The sequence below is a fragment of the Agelaius phoeniceus genome, chromosome 3, assembly GCF_051311805.1.
Source record: "Agelaius phoeniceus isolate bAgePho1 chromosome 3, bAgePho1.hap1, whole genome shotgun sequence".
Classification (NCBI taxonomy): Eukaryota; Metazoa; Chordata; class Aves; order Passeriformes; family Icteridae; genus Agelaius; species Agelaius phoeniceus.
This window is the reverse complement of record NC_135267.1, coordinates 62,436,040-62,459,247: the sequence shown is the minus strand read 5'-3', so window position 1 is coordinate 62,459,247 and position 23,208 is coordinate 62,436,040. Positions and strand designations below refer to the sequence as shown.

The window sequence follows — 23,208 nt, the reverse complement described above, 5'->3', positions numbered from 1 at the left end:
CTTTATCATGTATAATCATCCTAACAGTCATATCACTAGACTTTAAGATGTTTGCATATAACCTTTTTAAATTCAAATTCAATTGAATTTTTTACAAGAAGCTGACATGATACTTTGGAGAATTTACTTCCACACAGATGGAACTAGGTTGCCTTAAAACTACAACATACAAGACTGTTGTGGCAGTGAACACCTGTCTATAAATTGCTTAGGGAATAAAGGTTGTTAATGTAAGTGCCTGGAGACTGTTAACTCAGTGCTCAGGAGATGGAGTTGGGCCAGTACATTTAGAAAGCCAAAAGCTACCAGACCATGAGCTAACCAACTGAAGCAAAAACACAAGGTCATGCGAGCCAGAGTGATCCTGCTTTCCCTTCCCCTTCTCCCCCTTTTGTTTTTTTTTAAGTAAACACAGCACTGCTGAAGGAAGAGAGACACACGCCTTAAGAGGCTGCAGGAATTACAGCCAAGGTATTCACCCACCTAACCAGCAACCTGCACACATGCAGACACTGGGCCATCCAAGAGTGAATGTGATTGCAGGCTTTGCACTGTGATCCCATTCCACCCCCAAAACAATACCACTGGTCTTTAAACAACAATCAGGACAACACACACTGAAGAGACAACAGAGGGTCTCAGTAAGAAGAAAAGCTGAGTAGTCCCTGGACTTGGTAACCCACATCCTGAGCCCCAGAAATGTGGCTCCATTCCAGATTTATAAGCATGTGTCAAGTCTGCCACAGCAACACCAGTGTATATGTGCATTACTCATTTAACTTCCATTTTGCTATCTTCAGACAGAAAAAAGCCCCAATCATTGGATTATGAGACCCCCAAACCACAGCAGATTCAAAACAACTCATTTTTTAAATACTCAAGCTGTATTTACTATAGACAGCTTCCTCTTGCATTTCTTGGTAAACCACTAAGAAGCTCAGATGCTTTGGATGGCATGTTTGCACTGGTGTCCAAAGCCAGCTACAATTGCTACAATGAGACTATGTATTCCAAGCTTTCTGTTTGAGCATTTCAGTTTGGTCAGCAAACCAGAGGATAGCCTTTTCAGAAGTTCTGCTTTCTTAGTGCTGAGCAGTGTAGTCACTTACCTCAACATAATCTGTTGGAACAAGTCCTCTCTCGCCTTGGCTGTTTTTTCCTTCTAACCAGCCTCCACCAACATCCTGAAAGAATTAATACAGACATGATTTTGCTAGATGGATCCCACAACATGCTTCAAATAGCTCAGCAGGAAGCACTGTCTTGCTGTCAAATGTCAAATGCTCAGCAGGAAGCAATGTCTTGCTGTCAATTTCAAAACACAGCTATGACTGTGAAACTGAACAAACTCACTCAAAGCTGCTGAAGCAGCAGATACTCATTTAAACATAATGCAGACCATGCTGATTTTACACAGCTATTCTGGACTTCAGATTTTAACAAGCATGAAGGGGAAAAATAATTGATTTTTCAGCACTTTTGATCATTTATGAAACCACAATCAATTGTCTGGCCACAGACTGCATATAAACACGGCTATTAGTATGTCCATTTCAATGAATTAATTTTAATCAACAGACTATAAAGAAACAAGACGCAAAGAACAAAACTCTTGGTGATATCTGTAAAACCTCTGCCTCATTTATTGAAGGTGCAGACATGTGATGAGTGAGAGCTATCACCCACAGAAATGTTAAGGCTATTCTCAAAAATTAAAAAAGCCACATGCCACGTAAGATCTGGACTGATTCTTTCCACTTCACATTTCTTTTCAGAAGCAGTCTTATGCTATTAGTATAGAAGGAACTAACAACACTTCAGTTCTGATCTCAGTGGGACATCCTGATATTGTTTGGGGTTTTTTAAACACATATTCTGCATACACTACGAAAGCTCTGTAGACATTTGCAGTTAAGTGAACTTAATTCCAGGACATTATCTGGAATAAGCCAGCTCTGTTTTAAATCAACCTGTTTAGGGAACACATAGCTACACGTCAAGCTAGTTCACAGATGAAAATTGGAGACATATATTCTAGACAGCGATTACTAAATTTTAGGCTTTCTTAATTTGCTTTTTAATTGATGTATTTCTTTATTCACAATTTTGTTCTTTCACTTCAAAATTTTATATAGTCCTGCACTTTACAGGCACTCCAATAAGGAGAAGCCTGCTTATGTATTCAAGATTTTATGCAGTAAAGATCAAGCAGTTAGTGAAATAACAACTTGAATTTATTTTCTCTTACATGCCTAAAAGCTTAATATTCAAGAACACAAAAATAATTAGACATCTCAGATTATAAATTCAACTAGCTTGGTTAAACTGCAAGAGCAATGACATCTTGAGCCAGAACTCATATTTGCAATGCTACACTTGAAAGCAATCATCATTGGACTTGCATGACTTCAGCTATTGCCATCTAAACTTATCATATAAAAAAAGACCAAGAGCCTTTGGGGCAATTTATCATGAACACATAAAACAAAGTTTTACTTGCCTTAAGCCACAGATGTCTTGGTCAGTGAGAACTAGCTTAAAAGTGGTGATCTACTTATATTTAGTCTTACTTTTGTGAAATGGCATTAAGGTCCTGAAGTCATTCAAAATGCTACCCCTGCCATAGCGCGGCACACTATCCAAGAGGGTGCTGGTGCTGTTAAATATCTGCTTCAAGTATTTAAGATCAGTGGAACTAAAAATTACCAGGATTACACATGCCTAGGATCTTCAAAGAATTGAGCTTACTCTGCAGAATGTGTGTGGTTTACACAAATGGATAAATAAGACCTGGCTTCATGATCAGGTAGTTTTTGTTTGTATTTGTTTCAAAAGGCAAGCCTATTCACTTAGCCATATCATTACACAAAATTCAAAGCAGAATCAACTAATACTTTGTTACCAAGGGTAATTATATATGACAATTAAAGTACACTGAAATTCAAAATGTCAGTGCTAAAAAGCCTATTCATTTAACAATGCCCTGATAGCATTGTGATAGTATTGTCACCACTTCTTTCCTATACCTTGTTCATATTTCTTTAAAGGACACAAAATTTCAATAAAAAATTTTTGTTGTGAGTTCTTTACCAAACTTGGAATGCTGAAGTCATTGATTAAGAAACTCAAACCAAGAAGTGAACTGGATGTCACATTTAAATGCAAGTGGCAAGCACATGAAAGATTACATGCACACAAAATGTGCAATATTAGGCACACTAAAACAGACAAGGCATTCAGATGTACAAGCTATCACCACCATTAGTTCCTTCCTTTTACTTGTCTCTCAGCTCTGTTTAGAGGAAAACAAAGCTGAGTACATTCTTATGTATGTGGGCACAGTTTGAGAAGGCCCCATCCTCCAAAACATTGCATTTGTTTCCACAAGATTCTTAGAAAATTCTTTGTATTCGGGGTTTTTTTGCTAATTCTTCAGGGAAGGGTAGCCAGGCCTTTCAGATATCACCAGCACCATTTTCCTTCCTTCTGCTGATAGAAGTAGGCCAGGAAAGTGCACTGAAGCAAATTCCATCTCAGTTTTCTTACCGGGTTGGTGATTGTGATGATCTCCCCTTCACTGACCGTCAGCTCATTGTTTCCAGGCTCAGCAGCAAAATCATACATAACACGAGCCTGTATGAGGAAAGAACATAATAGTGAGGCTTCCAGCTTCTGTAGAAGGTTTCATTAAGAAAGCATCAGCACAAATTATCCTTAACTTACAGAAATAGTCAGTGGGGGAAGGCTGAATGTACAAAGAAAACAACTCAGCACATAGGAAGCTGACATTTCCTAGATTTGAACTGCACACTCAACAGTAACAACTTCAAAAGACAAAAATCTCATGTGGAGCTTGTTGGAGATAATCTACCACAAGGATTTAAGACTGGTTGTCTTCTGTCATGTCCAAAACTACATGTACAATGTTTTCCAGGGGAATAAGGAAAGGTTCCTAACTTCAGCAAACAATTTTTTTTTTTTTTTTTTTTAATACAAAACATATTCCAACTCCAATTTGGGTAAAGGGAAGTAGTTCACAGAGCAAGCAATTCAGAAAAAGAAAAGCAAGTAACTGCAGATGTAAGTAACCACTGCTGTGCATAAAATGTAATATGTAAAATTATGTTTTGAGACTCTATATGGGAAGAATTATGCAAATGCAGAAACAAGCAGTGAGACTAGACTTGTTATACCTGGCATGAGGAGGGAGAGAAAAACAAAACAAATCTAATTTTTAAGTGTTTAGATACACAAAGGCTTTGTTGTGCACTGACTCTGCTATTACACTACATAAAGAAATGTTTGAAACATTTGGTTTTACTAATAACATCATTCAGTGTACAGCAACGAGTTCCTTCTTGTACTTGGAGGGCGAGGGGAAGAAAAAAAAACTAACCAAAAAGAAGCATTTTCAAAGTATATTCAAAATATTATTTTATTGTCAAAGGAGAAAATATATATATAACAAAATAAAATAATTTCTGTTGAAAGAAAGCTATGTGATAGGAAAAAAATACCGAAAGACAGACATTTACCATCAAGTCTTGCCTGTCTCAAAACTGCAGGTTTTATAATCCTCAAAATTGAGGATTACAAAATCCTCACCCAAACACAACTTCTTACAGAAAACCAGAGGAAAACAGAACTTCCCACCCCCACATTTTAATTTCATGAGTATCATGTGGAAATACTTCTGGCGGGTCAAAAGATACTTTTAAAAACAGAGCTGAGAAAAAACCATAGATGTTTCAGCTGTTCAGCTGACAAATCTAACCCCAAACCATGTGCACAACAAACCGAACACTTGGTCTTCTCCAAGAGAAGCTGCTCTCCAATACTAGAGCAGCACAACATTGCAGAAAACCATGCATCCTAAGCACGCTGAATGCTCCCTTGCACGAAAACTTTTCCCTTAGAATGGAGGCTTTCAGCACTTTCAGATTATGCCATGCAAAACAGAGATGAAGAGGTAAAAACTGTGCTCAATAATAACACTGCTTTCTTTCCAGCAGCACATCTGGCCTCCATGGAAATATAAGAATAAGCTGCTTTACTTTCCTGAAAAATGAACTGCAGAGAAGCAGCACACCTCTAGAAATACAAGAACATTTTAAGCAGGGGTGTAAAAAGCACCACGCTCCAGAGCTCTTCCCTCAGCAGTAGCAGATGGAGGTGTTGAACATGTCCTTTTTCCAGCAGGTTGTCAAAATTTATCCACTTTCTGCAATCAATTTACAGCACTCAGATGCTGGGCATCTGAATCATGGGAAAAGCAGCTTTCTTAACCAGGGAGTCTTCTTAGCCTTTTTCAAGTAATACACCATAATATTAAATTCTTGCTTCTATTCACAGGAATGATGAGAGTTTACCAGAAAAAAAGACAACAGACAAATTTTATCAGCCTTCAGAAAAACTGGCAAAACATCCCCAGACCAGACTGGAAAGGTAAAATGTATTTCTGTCTAACAAAAGAACAGATGCAAATACTAGATTCTCCAGATACAGCAGTGAAACTAAAGTTACTCAGAGAAAAAAAAAAAAGGAAATATTCAGCTTGTAGAGAAAGAAAAAACAAGAGATACATAGAATTTATTAAAGTCATTGTGCTGAAGTCCACTTATTGACCTGCTCTGGACACCTGTTTCAAAAGTCAGAAAAAGTAGAAAACAGGGAAAAAATTACAAACAAACCTTGCTAACTACAGTTTAAAAAATTGAAAAACAAATTTTAAAAAACCCAACCCATTTGCAATGCTACAGAAATGGATTATTACAAAGCATTAAGAATTTGAGGTACATCTGAAACCTGGTCTGTATATTGACATTTCAAATACATGCCTCATCTTTTTCTGCCAGTACTCTCCATTTCACCTGAATCTCTAGGCTCACTTGCCTATGCTGAAAATGAAGAACTTAAGAACTTCTGGTAAGTAAGCTTTAACATTACCCTCCTAACTGTTGAATTTATAAACTCAACCAATTCCAAAGTAAAACTAAGTGACTAAATGTTTTTGCCCTAACTATTAAGTGTATAGTTAACAATGGAAAACCCCCTAGGCTTTCCCTGGACAGATATATCAGCCCAAATCTTCTTAAATTTCTGAAAATCAGTTCCAAAATACTATAAAATGGAAAATGGTTTGACTTTCCAATAAGCTTTTTCCTTCTTACTGACCATAAATATTGTGTGTTTGCAACTCATGCAAAACTGCAAATGGGCATTGGAAAAAAGGCAAATGGAAAAAAGCATTTAACAAGAAAAGGATTTTAGCTCCTTAGCACTGGAATACACACACTGAATACTACGGCTAAGCTTAGGGACACTTTGAATATTCATAAAATGGGAATCTCTGATGAATTCCAGATCATAATCTGGATCAGTCCAGATTAATGAACACCAAGAAGAGAACTTCTTCAAAACACAGCTTAGAAAAAAAAATTGTTACAGTAAGTGTTGTGTTTCATATTTACTTCTGATCATGTACAAAAGGATCAAACCATCCAAGAACTACAGGAACTTCAGAAATTAAAATACTTTGTTAGTGGAATAAAGGCCAATAAAGGCCACTGCTTCATTTACAGAATACTACAAATATGTAAAACAAGAAAGAACCATTACCAAATCTATTAGCTATAAGAAAATTAATTTCATCTACTGGTTGCATGCATATCTCCCCTCTCTCACCACCACCTCTGCTCCAAGATACAAATGGTTCTAGATTCTGAAGTTGTTTTGTCAGTTCCTTTGAGAAAAAAACCCTGCTAATCCAAAAAGCTTTAACTGATTTCACTGACCAGAGAGCAGGCCTGGGTCTTGTACTGTAAGCTACTGCTCCCTTTGCTCAGGTGGCAACAGAGCATCTCCACTGGGAATTTGGAACACATCCCGACGTTCACCTCATGCTCCCTGGTGTGAGGAAAGCCTGGCATGGATTAAGCAGAACCCTGCCACAGCACATAGCAAGAAGGAAAGGGTTCTCTGATCCCCAGCATCCCTGCACCTCTGCCATATACTGCAGTTTCTCCAGAATGAGAGGGAGCCAGCAGTTTTGTCTGCAAGTCCAAGATGGGGGAAACTAGTAAGAGTTAAAGGAAAATTAGCTTTTCTGCAGTATGGATATAGAAATTTAGATTGTAATAAAGGAAATAAAAAGGAAACTGGTAATTCTCAGTGTTGTATCAGCATTCTTTGGAGCTTGTTCTACCTGCTGTAGTTACACAACTGGACTCTAGTTTCCCAATTTACAGATTTACTGACTTACTACAGTGTGAAGCCTCCCAACACTGAGCATTGCAATCAATAATTATTATTGTCTTTTTAGAATTATGATAAAATCATACCTAGGAATATTAAAACACCAAAGATTCCCCACACTGAAAAGCAGTATCTAGATTAGTGAAATATATTCCTCTTCAGGCATGGAGCAGACTTCACCTCCCTCCACTACTTCTGTCTGAGTTGAGTGCTTCCCTCTTCTTTCCGTAATATTAAAAACCAAAAGGAAAAAAACCCAACAACAAAAAACCAAGCATTTGACAACTTCTTTCTGAAAGCAGACATAAGACTATGCAACTCTACCTGACAGTGTTAAGGCTCTTTAGCATAAATGAAGTGGAAGGAAGTTGTCTAGCAAAAGTCATTAAAATAAATTTCCAATGAAAGGTTACACTATTGCTTCACTAAGTTACTAGATGAATATCCAAGATCTCTACAGACATCCTGATCCACTGGCTCCTGCTGGGTGCCCCCCAGAGCCTTGAAAGAGGTGATAAAGCAACAAAAACACCTATTGCTCACAAGAAGAATCTTTCTGCCTTTTCCAAAGCATTTCACTCAAGGCTAGGCTCACATGGAAAAGCACCTTACCCCAAAATTGAACGATCTTGATGTGCACAGGCCACACTTGCCCGCATTACAGTTCAGCTGCAGCAGGGTAGCTCTGTCATGGAGAAGGACAGTGGAAGCCCCTGTGTATTCCTCACCAGCCATAAGGACACAGGCTGACAGCTAATGCACATCAGTTGTGCTCAGAGCAGCTTTTACAACACCTTCCCTGCCTCAGCCTTCCTTGAGATGAATGATCAACGACCCACATAGAATGACTACTGGTTTTTCTTTAAGTTCACACTTCTGAAGCAAAATGTTTTTGTAATGCTGGATTTCCTGCCTGCAATGCAACAGTTCTGCATCAAAGTATGCTTTATAGCACAAAAATTGGAGAAGCCCCTCAAAAACTGGACACACCTTTGAAAATGCTTTCCCTATGCACAGGACTTCATTTGTATTAGGAAGAGATCTAGTGTTACACTATAGATTATCTGTTTCAACCATGTGTTACAATTTAGGAAACTTGTACCACAACTGCTTTTCTCAGTCAGTGGGCAGTGGCAGATAGTACAAAGGAAATATCCATAGAAGTTTCATGGCATGAAAATCCCATAACTGCACAGGTTTCTCTTCATAGTTGGCACTTCAGCAGTTCAGAGCTTCAGCCACCCTGCACTGCTCTTGTCAAGAGACAGGGATTCACAGGTTTAAATTGCTTGTTGCCACTGTCAGAAATACAAGTGCTGTACCACAGCAGCAAGATGGCAACACGTCATGCTGGTGGCACCAATTCTCATATTGACAGAAGGAGGATCAAATTCTGGATTTCTCTTTTAGGAAGTATATGAGGCAGATAAGTGCAGGTTTCTCTAACACCTGCATCCACTGGAGGAGCAGAAACCATAATTTGGGAAGCCTGGCAGAATGCCAAAAATAAATAATTTAAATAAAGAAAAGTTAATCATTAGCATTGGCTCTAAACAAGTCAAAGTCCACACATTTTAAATGGCCGTGTCAATGAGAAGACTTGAACTTTTCTTCTAGGACAGCAGCCTAAGCTTTTAGCTGGGATGAACAACAAAGGGCTTTTGGTCACCTCAAGTAACTCCAGTAACACATCTGGTATGAATAAACTTCAGAACAGCTTGCTACAAAAACTGCTTCAGTTAGTACAAATATTCTTCAGTAGGTATAGTAAGCCTTTGAATCTGCTGCTTGTGAAATACTGATAAGCATTATGTTGCTCACACCTAGAAGCACAGAAGAGGAAAATGCATTTATTTCCTCCCAGACTTAATTTTATTAGTTATCTTCTAAAAGCTTTTTGGATGTTGGTTTGGTTTTTAGTACATTTTTTGTGAGGTCTCTTTCATTAGTTTTTTTCAGAATTACTTTTTCCCACAAATATTGCTTTTAGAAATAAAATATTCATTCTAAAGGGCAGTTCTAAGAGAATAAAACAGAAATAGCATAGTTGCAATACAGGTTGGGATCTCAGGATTGGAGAAATTAAGAAAGCAGAAAGAAAATAATAAAGACAAAAACCTAGCTGCAAATACATCACTTCAGAAATTAGCAGTATATTCTGATTACTTCCTAAAGAATGGTTCAAAATGAAGCATTTAGTCTAAAGAGTGACAATATTCTTCCACACAAAAAACAATTAACTTAAAACTATTTTAGCATTTTCCTTCCTCTGCTAATCTTTCCCGGCATTTTGCTCTGTGATTACTGTCTGTAAAAAACTAGTGGTTTGTAGGTATTTTACTGCTTAGAATAAGTGCAAGACATTCTGACCTGTTATCAGCTAAGGCAGAAGCCTTAAACCCCTCGCTGTCCTCACTGTGCCAGTGAAGCTCCAGGGAAGACTCAGGGTAGGCACAGATCTAAAGGACAGCTTAGCCATTGTTTTGTCTCACCATCCACAGACTACTTAAGTTGCCATGTTTTAATCAATGCATCTTTGAAAAAACTCTCCACAGATCAAAACACATGCTAAGTCCCTCTCTGGAAATTATAGGGAATTCTGCAAGAAGTTTAAAAGGGCAGGTGTCCAAAATGCTGAGAAAAACAGTAAGAACACAGGAATACAGACAGGAGCCCCTCATATCTTTCCCACCTCAGAGGACTGAGGACACCAGCTTTCTTCCAACAGTGCCTAACATTTTGGTAGATCTAATAATTTCCCTATCCTTTAGCCTGAAATCTAAGCTTGTTCAAAAGCTAAGTGCCCCAAGTCTGAAGAGATTTGCATCATCTTCATCACTGAATCACAGAACCATAGAATGGTTTGGGTCAGACTGACCTTAGATGTCATCTTGTTTCAACAACCTTGCCATGGGAAGGGACACCTTCCACTACACCAGGCTGCTCAAAGCCTCATCCAACCTGGCCTTGAAAATATAAAACATTTATACTACTAATGAAGGAAACATCCGGGGCTATGATTTGACAAAAAAATGTATTTTCATTTTAGTCCCTCTATCAAACTCTATCAAACTGCAAGGCAAAGTGTGCATTTGGATAGTCTATGCAGAATTATCAAGTGGCTCCTCAGGTGCTATGACTCTCAGCCTGGAGAAGCAGCTACTCTCCATCCTGACTGTGATAAAGAAATGTCTACATGTTCCTCTCACAGGCTCTCCTAAGAGACAAGACACAGCCCAAAAATTGACAATAGAAGAATTAGAGGACAAAAGGGACACTGTCTTCTAAGACAGACTCCTACAGAAACAGCGCCTTGGGAATTGGAGAGATTATCCATTATACTAGCAGTATATTTACTGACAGTAAAGTGATAAAGATTTATTATGAAGGAGACAGCAATGTTTATCTTTCTAACTACTACAGAGAAACTGGAGAAAATGTATATTGCTTATATTGCTTATATTGGGCTAGGCATCAATTCTTGTGCATGTGCTCAGCAACATCTGCCTAGAAAACTAGCTTGAAGAAACTGGAACATTTTATACTACGATTTTATTAAACAATAAGCAAAAAATAAAATTCACTTATTTAATTAAGACCTCCCTTTAGTATTACATTTCTTCTCAATATGATTTTGTTTTGCTTTTAGCAACGTCAGAATTAAAGCAAACTCAACCAAAAAGTAAAATTAAATTCAGTAAAGAACTCCACTTCTGGATGAAGAGAGAAGGTCACAATATTCAGGTATCATTACTCCAAGTTCCCTCACCAGCTCTAACTGCTGGATCCTCACATTACTCTACAAATTCACATTAAAAGTGCCTCTTGATCCACTGGCTCACTTTTCTCTGGGCAATTTTTCAACTCTAAAATAAGTTCACTAGCCTGCAGCTAATCATTTGAAGTCAACAGTACTGACTATAAGCATACTAGTACTAAATTAAACACAGACAAAAATTTAAGAAACAAGGACTTGTGTAATTTCTTTCTGTTAGTAAAATATGTTTGCAGACAGGTGCAAAACTTAGAAGTTGCATGTGCCTACAATATTTCAGGCAGGTATTTAATTAAGTATTTATACTGGATTAAAATGTCTATCTCATATTGGAATCGACAACAAAATATAAAGTGTTTCCAAAAAGTACAAACCACAAAGTCTGACACCTTTATATGGTAAGGGACAGGAAGGCAATACTCAATTCCCACCAACATGCATGTGGTTTAAACCACTGGCACTTCTAGAATTAGAATGGAAGAAAGAAGTGTCTAGGCAAGTGTTCAAGTGTTAAAGAGACTTGGAAATGTTTCCTGTAATAATAAAGACAACAGCTTACTAGCCACTTCAGCAACTTGGGCTTTCCTCAGTGAGGACAGATTAACTCTTCAGATCGACCACACAGGACTTCACTGTCTTGCTGAAAATAATTTTTCGGTCATGGCAGACCACCTGAACTCAGTTCAGGCTAGTCCCACTCATTTTTTGTTCCATATTTTATTTTTGATTCACGGAACATGATCTTCTTTACAGCTGTCTACCTGTCAGCAAACATCACCACACCCCAAAGCCCAGTGAAATGTGCTCCTGGCCAGCATTACAGGCAGAATGCACATCAAGAACTTGCATTCAAGTGAATTCCTACACAGGAAGCCTCTTGTTCTACTCAAGCATCTGGAACTAAAAGTCATTGATGCAGAACAAGGTCTAAAATGGTTATATGACTAAGATCTCTTAAAAGTGGTAGAGTAAAACAGATCTCAAAATTGTAGATGTTGAAACAAATTATAGCTTCTTTCCACACAGTTATAAGCCAGGTGGGTAGACAACCATGCCACAGAGCATGAAAAAAGCAAAGAGAAACTGTGATGTTTTCCAGATTTACAGCAGTGCTTAAAAATATTTAAGTCTGAGAATTATCTATAAGCAGTTTAGTGGTTTAAAAAAGCAGCATATTTTCAGAATAACTACCATGCACTACTAAAAGAGGTGCTTGGTTACATTTTGGTGTGTTCATATTGACTTATTTATGGAGTATTGTCAGACCCAAGAACAGAATCTCCATGCGCCCAAGCAACACTGAAGCAAGGGAAATTCAGTTGCAGAAATTCAAGACACCCATGTGATTTAGAGATATTTCCAAATACTGACTCAGATACTCCCCTGAATCACATCTGAGCTTTCCATTGGGTTAAGCACCTGAAAAGCTTTTTTCTTGTTTAAAACATTACTTATAAACTAGTCATCAATTAAAATGTACTGCAAAACTCCTACCATGAGTGAGGAACTCCAGTGATACCAGATCTTCTGCAGAATCAATTTACTGCACTGCTCTAAGTGCCCAGCCTTCCCCATGTTTTCCTTTCTGAATACCAACCTTTCCCAGATCCTCAGATAAACTGGAGACTCAACAATTTGATAACATTAATTCCAGTTTCACCATGACTACAGCAATGTATATAAATGCAGAAGTGTATAATAAAAAGTGTATAATAAATGCAGCAAGTGCAGCATGGGTTTGTATTTACGGATGTCAGGCAGGATGCATTTATCTCAAGTGTGATTAAAATCTCGGCCTAGATTAATCATTACTGTATCTCTGAAATCAAACTGCAAAACTTACAACTGTTTGCTGAACCAATATTTAATGGTGTGTTTCAGAAGCCTGCTGTGCCAAGTCCCCTGATGTTTGCCTGAAACTTTAGGGCACAGTTCTGTCCCCAAAGAACAGAGCCAGTAAGATGTGAAGGTTTCAGAAAAAGCCAGCAGCATTCACCAGAAAAATTGCCACATTGTGACCTACTCATTAAGACAGCTTGTAGTCACACAATAGTGCTGCCTCTAGGAGAGCAGGGATTAGAAAAAATTAGTAATTATCTTAATAATTGGAGAGGGACAAAGTTTCACTAAGGTTATCTAGCAAACTTTAAGCCCTTTCAGACTCAGCACACTATTACACATTGTGGATCTCAATGTACCACGTGCACAGGCCACTGTAGAAGCAAATGAATACCTGGCAAAGCAAACTAAGTGCATGTTGAAATGATGCTACTTCAAATAAACTTCGTCCATAAAATACAGAATGGAACAGCTGAACTACTCTGAAGTCCCAAACACTGCTAAGTATTAATAGGAAAACACATGCTGAATAGCATGCTCACTGAAAGCAGTTGGGAAGGAATCTGAAACACAGCAGGATGAGCTCTCCACATGGAATTCCTCTAAATTCTCTGTTACTTGAGCAACCAACATTAATCAATATACTAATTTTTTCTTATAGCACAGTTTTTATTTAAAAAACTACTTTGTAAAAGCCTATGTTTATTTTCATTTTATAAACACAAGTGAGGAAACAGCTACACCAACATAAATGCATTACCATTTTATCAGATGAAGCTTCTTTACTCTAGAACTGGGCAAGGTTCACATTTTTTGGGTTTTAAAGTATCCAAGCCTACAGCTATTTTAGGCTTTTCTATTGGCAGTGTAGAAAAGTACAAGACCCTGTAAGATTACAAACTTTATTTCATGATAAATGACAGCTCAAATAAGCAAAACTCAGTCATTAGACCTGGTCAGAGAACACCCAGCACTTGAACTGGACATTAATGACCTGCAATTTAATGCAATGTGCACGTTAGCAGTGTAGGCATATCCCACTTTAAGACAAAGAGTTAGAAAAAAACAAGGAAAAGACTGCTTGGAGAGATGCATCTAACAAATAAAAAAACAAACCAAGAGATGTAATGAATGACAGAACTGGATTAAGTCATGCAACACTGAAAGTTTGACAGAACACCTCACAAACTTCTCTTGTACCAGCAACCTTTACAGTGATAGAAAGCATCAAAGAAGTCTGAAAGTTAGAACTTCTGCTTCCTTACAAATTACTAGAAAATTTGGCAGCTTGACAGAATGTGACAGAGCTGTTGATAAAAAAATTGTCATTCAACAACCTTCATACAAACATCCAAGACTGTGGTCTAGTTATTTGCAGCAAGGAAGACACTTAATTTTGTATTCCACAAGCAATCATTTTCAGAAGAAAAATATAGGGCTATTAAGGAAGGAAATTACAGCACTGCTGAAAGAAGTGTGCTGTAACTAGGTAAGCACTAATTACATTATATTATCATATGTAATTGCAATATTCAGTCACTGAATTAAACCTTGACCCCCCGCCCAAAAAACGAACCAATGCAGTGGAGGAAATAAGACATTCAAGCTTCACTCTCAAATCCCATGAAGCTATAAGGTGAAGTGAAGCACCTCATCAGTCATTGCCTTACTGCTGCAGAAAGATGAATTGTATAGGCTCTTCAGGCAATACTAGAATTTAAATAAGAACTAGAAAAAACAATAAATGTAATAGCCTTATATCAACTGTCTTTCTTCTGGAAACCAATTACATGATCACCATAGAGGGAAAAAAAAACCCCAAACTCTTCATATAGAAGGGAGGCACAGTCTAAAGCTATTCTAAGAGTATTTTTATAGCTGTTCTTGCAAATTAGCCATTTTGTTCTGTCAACCAAGCAAGCAAACACTTTGCTTGAATTGAGATGACAACTAATTTTTGCTCTGAACAATGAGAACTGCAGTCTCAGAAGGCTGGGAAAAGCAAAGCAAGTCCAAAACCTACTGTGTTTAAACAGAGATACCATGTGAATACACAAAATAAAAGCACAACAGTTCCCATGCCAAGGATGAGCAGATGGCAACTCAGAGCAGAAGTCAGTAACTCAATGACAAGTCATAAGAAATAAGACCCATCAACCAATTCTTCACCAGTCTCCACCTTTTTACAGGAGTGGGACTGAATGATTTCACCTGGCAAGTCCCACTTGCAGAAACCCTGGGCCAGACATGGCTGCCTCTCCCCAGATGCAGCTGTTTTGCTTGGGCTCCCCAGAGACCTCCCACAGGATGCACTGCCCATCTTCTCACCACCTCCTCCTCCTTCCAGCCACCTATTTTGCACATTGGAAACCCCTCCCATACAGTGGCTTCCTTTAAAGGGCAGGACCTTGGAGAAGAGCTGCTGTAAAATACAGGAGGAAATAGAGTTTTACCCACAAAACACATGTTCACACACAGTCACTGGTTTGACTTTACCCAGCACATTTCTATGAGCACACACCCTGTTACCAGCAGTGCCCAGGATGGCTCATGTGCCCTTCATACCATGCCATGTCCCAAATGTCTCCTCACAACTACACAACAGCCGGACCAGGCTGCATAACGGCAACTCCCGACAGGAAAAGCTGTTCCTTGTGCCCTTCTCGCCTTACTGTGGGTCTTACAGAGGACTATCTGCCAAAGTTAAATGATTCTGGTCTTAAATGTCTTTTTCTTTTTTTATATATATTGTTGACAGAGGTTTCTTATTCATACAAAGCTCAAAGATAAAGAAGGCTTGGGAAAGAAAGTGATAATGCTCAGAGTTTAAGTTAAATTTTCCTGTAAGCAATATGCCTTTTTTTCTCTCTCTCTTCAGTAGCACTTGAATTTTGCTTATTGGACTACTACAAGATTGCTCTGTTGTTTGAACTTTCAGTCACTTGGGAAGCTCCTTTCCAATCATAAACTGCTGGGAGATGCAACTAAATGGAAATGCAACTAAAGAAAATAAAAGCACAAGCTCTGATTTTCAGCCCTCCGAGAAGTGTAAAGTGGATTCGGAGAAATTGTCATTGTGAAACACGCTTTGAAATAGAAGAAGTTTAGCTTTAAATGCTGAACAGTGCAATAGCTATTTACTTAAAATAATTCTAGATATCAAAATGCCCATCTGGTCTACTGCAGGGCTGGTTGAAACAAATCACTCCCACTATTTTACAGTCTCTTCTCTATTACCAGCTTTTAAAATGTTTTGCAAGACTGCTTCCAACATCATAAATATTACAATTGCTTGTAAATTTAATACAGGAGGGAACCCACGTATCTGAAATGCCAAAATTCTCAAGTGATTTTTACTTTGGTGATCTCTGTAAACTCTGAAATTTGCCAGATGCCCTAATCAAAGAAGGAGAGGTTTACTAAACATTCAGACACTCTTCTAGGACTTTTTTCAAGACCTGAAAATCTGAGGAGGAAGATAATTCAGAGGAAAACCTTGAAAGAATGCAGTAAAATAAACCTTCTTACCAAGCTACAGTTACCTGTAAAGCCTTATTGCTGAAGTAATACCAATATACGAGAAATTCTACCACAGTGAAAACTTGAAACTCTGAATCTATAAACCAGATGTAGCTTATGACATTTGATACCAGACTTCCTTCTCTTTGGCTGCTGTAATCATGTTTTTAAATGATGACCTCTGGTAATGAGTCTCTGATGACTCTGCCTAGGTGCTCAAAATAACTTTGAAAAACTGAGTCAGAGGAATCATTACTCAAGCACAGCATCACTCAGAATCTTACCAGCTTTCCAGCACAGAAATGAGAAACCTTGAACTGGTAATTGCTGCAATGTAATATAAACCACATATCACTGAACCTTTAAAAGACCATAAGGCCGGACAGAAAGACAAAAGAACAGAAAATCTGTGTCTTCGTAAAATAACTGTACCAGTTCTCATGCTCATCCTAGCATCTCACTCCTCCAACAGGTTAGGAATCTGTGGTTCATCTGCATTACCAAACATTTTGCCCTTCTCTAATCATCTTGTTTCCTCTTAAAAAACAAACCACCAAACCAATTTAATCTAAAAAGCCCCAGGAAGTACCCCCACATCTACTTAATACTAGCCTAAAAGACCCAAACAACATTTTACATCATTAGACTGTAACATAAAAATCATTGCTTCACCTAATAATTTTGTTCCATCACAACCTACATACACAGATCATCTGTGATCTCATGTTTTGAATTATGTCTTGTTTTACTGAATTTAAATAATGGAGCATGTTGAATGGATTAGGACGTGATCTGCATAGAAGAGGATGGATCATCCCAACTCACAGATGTCTTAAGATTTATTAACTGAATCTTCCTTTAAGATGAGATTTACGAAAGGGGTCTACTTCCAAAGTTAGGACAATGCAGAATGCAGATTAACAGAATACAAAGTCTGGGTATTTTGGAGGGTTTAGCACAGAGGAGTGCTTCACTTCCCAGCTGCAAATCAGAACAAGGAATTGTTTCTAGCAAACTCAAGTGATGGTATAAAGGAAAATGTTGGACTTCTTTGGGAAGCCTTACACTGCTGAGAGTAACAGAGAATGAAAAAGAAAGATGAAAGGAAGGATACACACTTAGGGATATTAATCTTTAAGGCTAATATGCTGTTACCTTTTCCTGCCTGAAATTTTCATATGTAAATCATGACTGTCCTTTACCACAACTACAAGAACCATGCTGAATTCAACTATACCTGGCCAGTGACATTAAAAGAAAAAATCCAACGTGATTAGATGGACAAGAAAGCCTTGAACAGCATTTCCTTGTTTTAGAAGTACTGTTAAATTGTATCTTCTTTAAAGAATGGAATATTTAGTCTAAGCTTTCATTTCAAAGGACTTCCTCCCACAAAAAGGGGCTCAGTCCTGAAAACAGAACCAGATAAATGAGTCCTCAAAGTACACAAACCATTGAACAATCAAGAACATAATGGTGAGATATAAGTGCCCTTAAAGTTATAAAGAAAAAAAACTGTAGGAATTGACAGTAAGAGGGGCCCAACTTCACAAAGCTTATCAACAACTGCCTTATGAAATACCTCTCTTGGGAAAGCAATGTCACCAACATCAACAATGTTACACGAATAAATCAGCTCCTAGTTACAACTTCTAAATTAAAACTCTCACCACATGTTATCAGCACAGGTTCCAGAAGAACTGGAAGGACTGTCTGCCCAGAGCCTATTCAGTTCTCTCACTTCCTTCTGAAATCAGCGCTTAACAAATGGCAAAACATCAGCCTTTTCAAGAAAAGGACTTGCCTACATTTTAAAATAATAAATAAGTTTAAAAATAGGCTAAGGTAGAGAGAATGTTGTTTAAAAGCCAGCATATTGCTTCCTGACATTTCTAGCTCTCCCTATTCAATGAAGCTCAAAAACAAAAGAAAGGACATGAGTAAAGCTGGGACTTGGCAAACTCTAGTGGGGAAAGAATAGGAAAGGCCAAAGAAACCATGAAGGAACAAATAGAAGAATGACAATTTCACCTGTGGCTTTTGTAAGCAACTATGACAGAAACATTTACCAAATTGCATCTTCCTTGTGACCAAGTTTAGAAAATTTTTTAGGCTCAGGCACCTTCTGTGTCACATCATTTGTGACACAGTTAAAAAGAAGGAATTAGTAAGGTTAACTCTGCTTCTCAAAAGCATCCAAAATAAAAGTATCTAGCTTAAATCACTGGTTCTTAAATGTGGACATTAAATTGCTTTACCTCTGAAGTTGGGTTCAGTTAAATGACTGTGAAACTCTAGAAGTCTCCTAAACAACCTTCTTTTTTTTTCTTATTTTGATAGAGTTTTAACATTTGTTTCAGTTTTCTGAGCACATAACCTTGAGCAAACCACAAAGTCCACTGCCAAGCTACAGTAAGGATCTAGCCAACAGAAAAACTGCCTCCAGAAGCCTTAGATCTTCCATTTCCCATTTATATTTTCACCCTTCTCTGTGAAAGTCTCCTGCTGCCAACTATACCACCCCACCCAACCTCCTGTATCAGCTCTGAGCAAACTTTCAACTATTGCAACTACCTAGAACTGGAGAAATGACGCCACTGTTTCCATTCAGTGAATATTTTTGCTATGTCAGCAATTTACTGTATCTTAAAAACAGGCCTGACAGGTGTTGGAGTAGACTCCGGGGATGTACATACAGCATGGGATGAGGAGCAAGAAAGGAGAAGGTGCAATGGCCACTGCTAATGTAGCTCACAACATCAGACACAGCCTCCACAGCCTACAGAGCGCTTAAGGCCTCCAGCCACCCCACCTGTTTCGACAGAAGACTCCCTACCAAGTTGCTAGCTAACAAATATGCTAGGAAAGCATCAGTAAAGGCTTCTCGGTATGAAAATAGTAGTCCTTTGCCCTAAAAGCTTTTATTGTTTCAATAAGAAATGCATTGATTTGGAATGGTACAGAGAAGAGCCAGCACATTACCCAACTGTATATCACATCTTCATACATGAAAACTCAAGGAATTTAATTGCTGTGGTTTATCAAAGTGAGAGCAAGAAAACTGGCCAAGGATTACAAGCTGGCTACGAAAGAAACCCCTATTTGCATCCTTCAGCCTCATGAAATCTAACACCTTGATTCAAGCATTTGTAAATCCTGTAGAGAAAATGATAAATTTGAAAACAGAAGCTGGGCAAGTTCAGATTCAAAAGAAAGATGTATCAACAGCAAGAGAGATGGTTTAAAAACAAAAACAACAACAAAAAAGACAGACTGAATTTTCCATCATTGAAAGCATTCAAATCAAGAATCAATTTACCCCCAGCCTTCCTTGGAAAGTATATTCTAGTTTAAACAGGAATCAATTCAGGAAGCACTAACAGCCCATGCAGCACAGGCCACACTGGACTGTCAGTCACCCTTATCAGCTATATAGGATTTGACACCATTAAAGTTCAAAAATTCATACATCCATACAACTATAGTTTAGTTTTGCTAACATTTCACATAAAATACAAATACACCTTGCATATTTCTTTCAAAAAGAGGCAATTTGTGAAGGAGCACAAGCAGAAGGTGAGAAATTTGTTTACAATTTAAAAACCAAAAATTCACGTTCCAAATGAAATGGTGACTGGTTAGTTGGCTGAGCTCCTAAAAACTGTTTTTTCAGCCAGTTACTCCCTTACCCTGCTCAAAAAGACAACATATTCTTTACTATAGCTGATGTTCGCACAACATGAACAAAATAAAATCCAAACCAGGGCAGTTTGCAGAGAGGGACCCATCTCCTGGGTAGAGCTCACAGAAAACAAAGTAAGCTTCTCTTCAGTACTGCTCAGAGTTACCAGCATAACAAAATAATAGCAATAAAATACCAACTCTTTCCTGACTACCACTTACCAATTTTAGCCTTCAAGTCAAGGTACATTACCATATCTTGCAATGTGTAGAATGAAAAAATTGCACCACCTGATTTTAAGCCAGTCTGGATTAGGAAGTCAGAAATTATACACCCTTCCATCTGGGGCCATAATGTTTCCAAAAAATATTTAAAGACCAGCAAAGTGAAAGTTTCCCTATGTATGAATAAAATGGATCATGTATTCGGCACAGAACACAAGATCCCATGAGGATACTGCACCTCAAAGTGAGCTGAGAAACAGTACACTGGTTTAGTACAGTATCTGCCTCACATACTGTGTATTATGTGGTATATACTCACCAGAAGTAATTTTCTTGCTACCTACAATCGTTAGATTGAGTAAAAAATATTCACACACACATCCCATGAATTACTGGAACTCACCAATGTAAAAACCAAGTCTATCAACAATATTCTAAAAGCTCAACAGAAACATAAATTTCTCTATATTGACTATATTTACTGTATTTTTACACTGCCTAAGTGATTTTGAAACCTAAAATCAAGTTCTCTGTGCTTTGGAAAAAGTTAATCCAAACTTGAGCCACCATCAGCTTGCATGGTTACAAAGACAGCTACTTATACACTAAATCTGACACATTCAAGATGTGGAATTTCTTCAGCACTGAGAAGAGCAACATAAATAGTGCACTGTATGAGAAAGGCCTCAGTAAAAGGAAGTTTTTTAAACTGCTGGCCAACCTAATGGAATCAGGTGACTCAAAGCAATACTTTAAATACCAAAAAAGTCTTCCTGAGATACTTAGACAAGTCACAGATGAGTTGCCGGTGCATGTTAACTCACACCTACACAAGCAGAGATGCTTTCATCAACCAATATAGTAAACAAATATTGTTTGTTTAGAAAGGGGCCATTTTCAGATAGGATGGGCTAATTTTGACAGCTGCATTAGCAGCAGATACTGTTGAAGAACTGAACAAAACAATTTAACTTCCTGTCTTTTTTTTTTTGTTGCTGTTGGGTTTGTTTTTGGTTTTTTTTTTCGCGTGTAAAATCACAGCTTACTCTTAAGAGGTCGCGCAGTGCGGACTCTGGGCTCCCACCAGAGACACGGCACAGCCACCCCCGGATGCCACCGAGGGGGTCAGCATCAGCTGCCCTGACGAGCGGGCCGGGACAGCCGGGCCGGGGCAGCCGGGCCGGGACAGCCGGGCCCGCCGGTGGCCGAGGCCTCTCCCAGAGCCCCGCCGCTCCCCGGGCGCGGTGGCAGCGGGGCAAGGGACGCCGGGGCGGCAGGAGCAGCAGCCTCGGCCTCTGGCGGCTCTACGACCCTACAGTCGTTCCACCGAGGAGCGGGGACGGAGGGGCACAAACACAGCAGAAAAACAACTTTCCCCCGCCCCGGAGTCGCCGAGCCCCGAGCAGGGGCCGGGCAGTGGCGCCGAGGCCCGAGCGCGGCGCTCCCTCCGTCCCTCCCGCGGCTCCGGCAGGACCGGCTCCCCCGGCCCGCAGCCCGTCTGCCCGGGACCCCCGCCCGCCCGGCCGGGCCCGCTGGCGCAGAGCCCCGGGCGCTGCTCACCTTGGTGGCCATGGCGCTGCCGGCCGGGCTGCGCTGCCGCTCTGCCCTCCCTCTCTCTCTCCGTGCCGCGGCTACTCGGTCGGTCGGTCGGTGTGTCCGGCCCGCCCGCCGCCGCCGCTGGGCCGCGCAGGCGGCTCCTCCTCAGCGTCCCCGGCCGCCGCCGCCGCCTCCTGGGGGCCGCTGCGCGGCTCAGCAGCCAAGCGCCGGCGCTGGGCAGGCGGGGGCTGGTGTGGCCGCGCCGCGATGCCCCCGCCTCGGCCGCCCTTTCCGCCGGCTCGGCTCGGCTCGGCTCAGCACCCGAGGGCAATGGCGGGGCTTTGTGCCCGCAGCCTTTCCGGCAGGGCCCGGGGGAGGGAGGCACCCGCCGCGCTGCGCTGATCCCCGGGGGAGCCGCCCCGGCCGGTCCCGGGGGCGATGGGGGCGGGCGGACGGAGCTCGCCCACCCCCCATGCCCTCAAGGGCTTTGCTTTGCAGTCAGAGTTTGGCCTCACATTCGCTCGCGTGGGGGAGAGAGCCCGCAGGAAGGCGTTATGTGCCCCTCGGGTGCCTTTGAATGGAAATTTCAAAGCAACCATACAGCAAGGAAAGCAATTTTTTCCTCGGCCAGGCTCCATCCACGGCTGCTAGGGCAGTGTACATCGTCCCTGACCTGTTTCGGCCGGGCCTTGGTGTACAGCAGTTATCAGCAGCAGTACAAGGCACCAAGGAGCTATAGCTGCTCAAGGGCGGTAGAGTTCCTGTTGGGCACTCTATGACCATCTCATAGAAACTGCCTGCAGCCCCACTTGACTCCCAGCCTGCAGGAGAGATGAGATGGGAGGCTAAAGCAAAGGGAATTTGAAAATACGGTGGTAGTGATCGTACAAGGTACTGCACCATCCAAAAAGTGCAGCTTCTTGTTGCTATATTTATAGTGGTTGGCCTGGGATCAGGAAACTTCCTTTCTGTAGAAGGAAATACACAGTGTAATCATCAGGGACACCAGGGAGAGCCCCAGGAGGCAGGTAGGCTGTAGGGAAACTGCATAGAACTCTACATCTGTATTTCCTTGCCCATAGAATTACAAGCTTTTTTCTGCCATTGGTATAGTTTCTCAGTGAGAGCTTTATTAAAAGAGAAAAATACATTCACAGGTTAAACATTGGAAAAAAATTTCCCTAGTTGGACCTGTGAAATAGTTTCCACGGAAAGTGAGGATGAGGAAATAAGAGGAAGCTGGCTGTTCATTTGCCACCACTTTTTGAGTGATTGAACTGATTAACTTCAGAAGTTTCCAAACTCATTTGCTTCTGGTTTTAGCTTTTTCAGAATTCAATTAAATGCAACATTTCCAACTTCCTACTCTCTGTAACAGT

General features: G+C 39.9%; 1 protein-coding gene across 3 annotated transcripts in view; it reads right to left on the bottom strand.

The window, feature by feature from the left end:
• Positions 1-22,242, bottom strand: part of SNX9 (sorting nexin 9) — a 61,794-nt gene extending 39,552 nt beyond the window's left edge. Inside the window, exons 1-3 of one of the 3 annotated variants that reach the window (XM_077175424.1) lie at positions 21,854-22,242; positions 3,547-3,633; positions 1,110-1,184 (exon numbers count right to left, since the gene is read on the bottom strand). In XM_077175424.1, coding sequence (XP_077031539.1) covers positions 1,110-1,184; positions 3,547-3,633; positions 21,854-21,865 — 174 coding nt within the window. In that variant the 5' untranslated portion in view covers positions 21,866-22,242. The remainder of the gene's footprint in view (positions 1-1,109; positions 1,185-3,546; positions 3,634-21,853) is intronic. The other 2 variants (XM_077175423.1, XM_054629188.2) reach the window with 2 other exon arrangements.
• Positions 22,243-23,208: the final 966 nt, after the last annotated feature.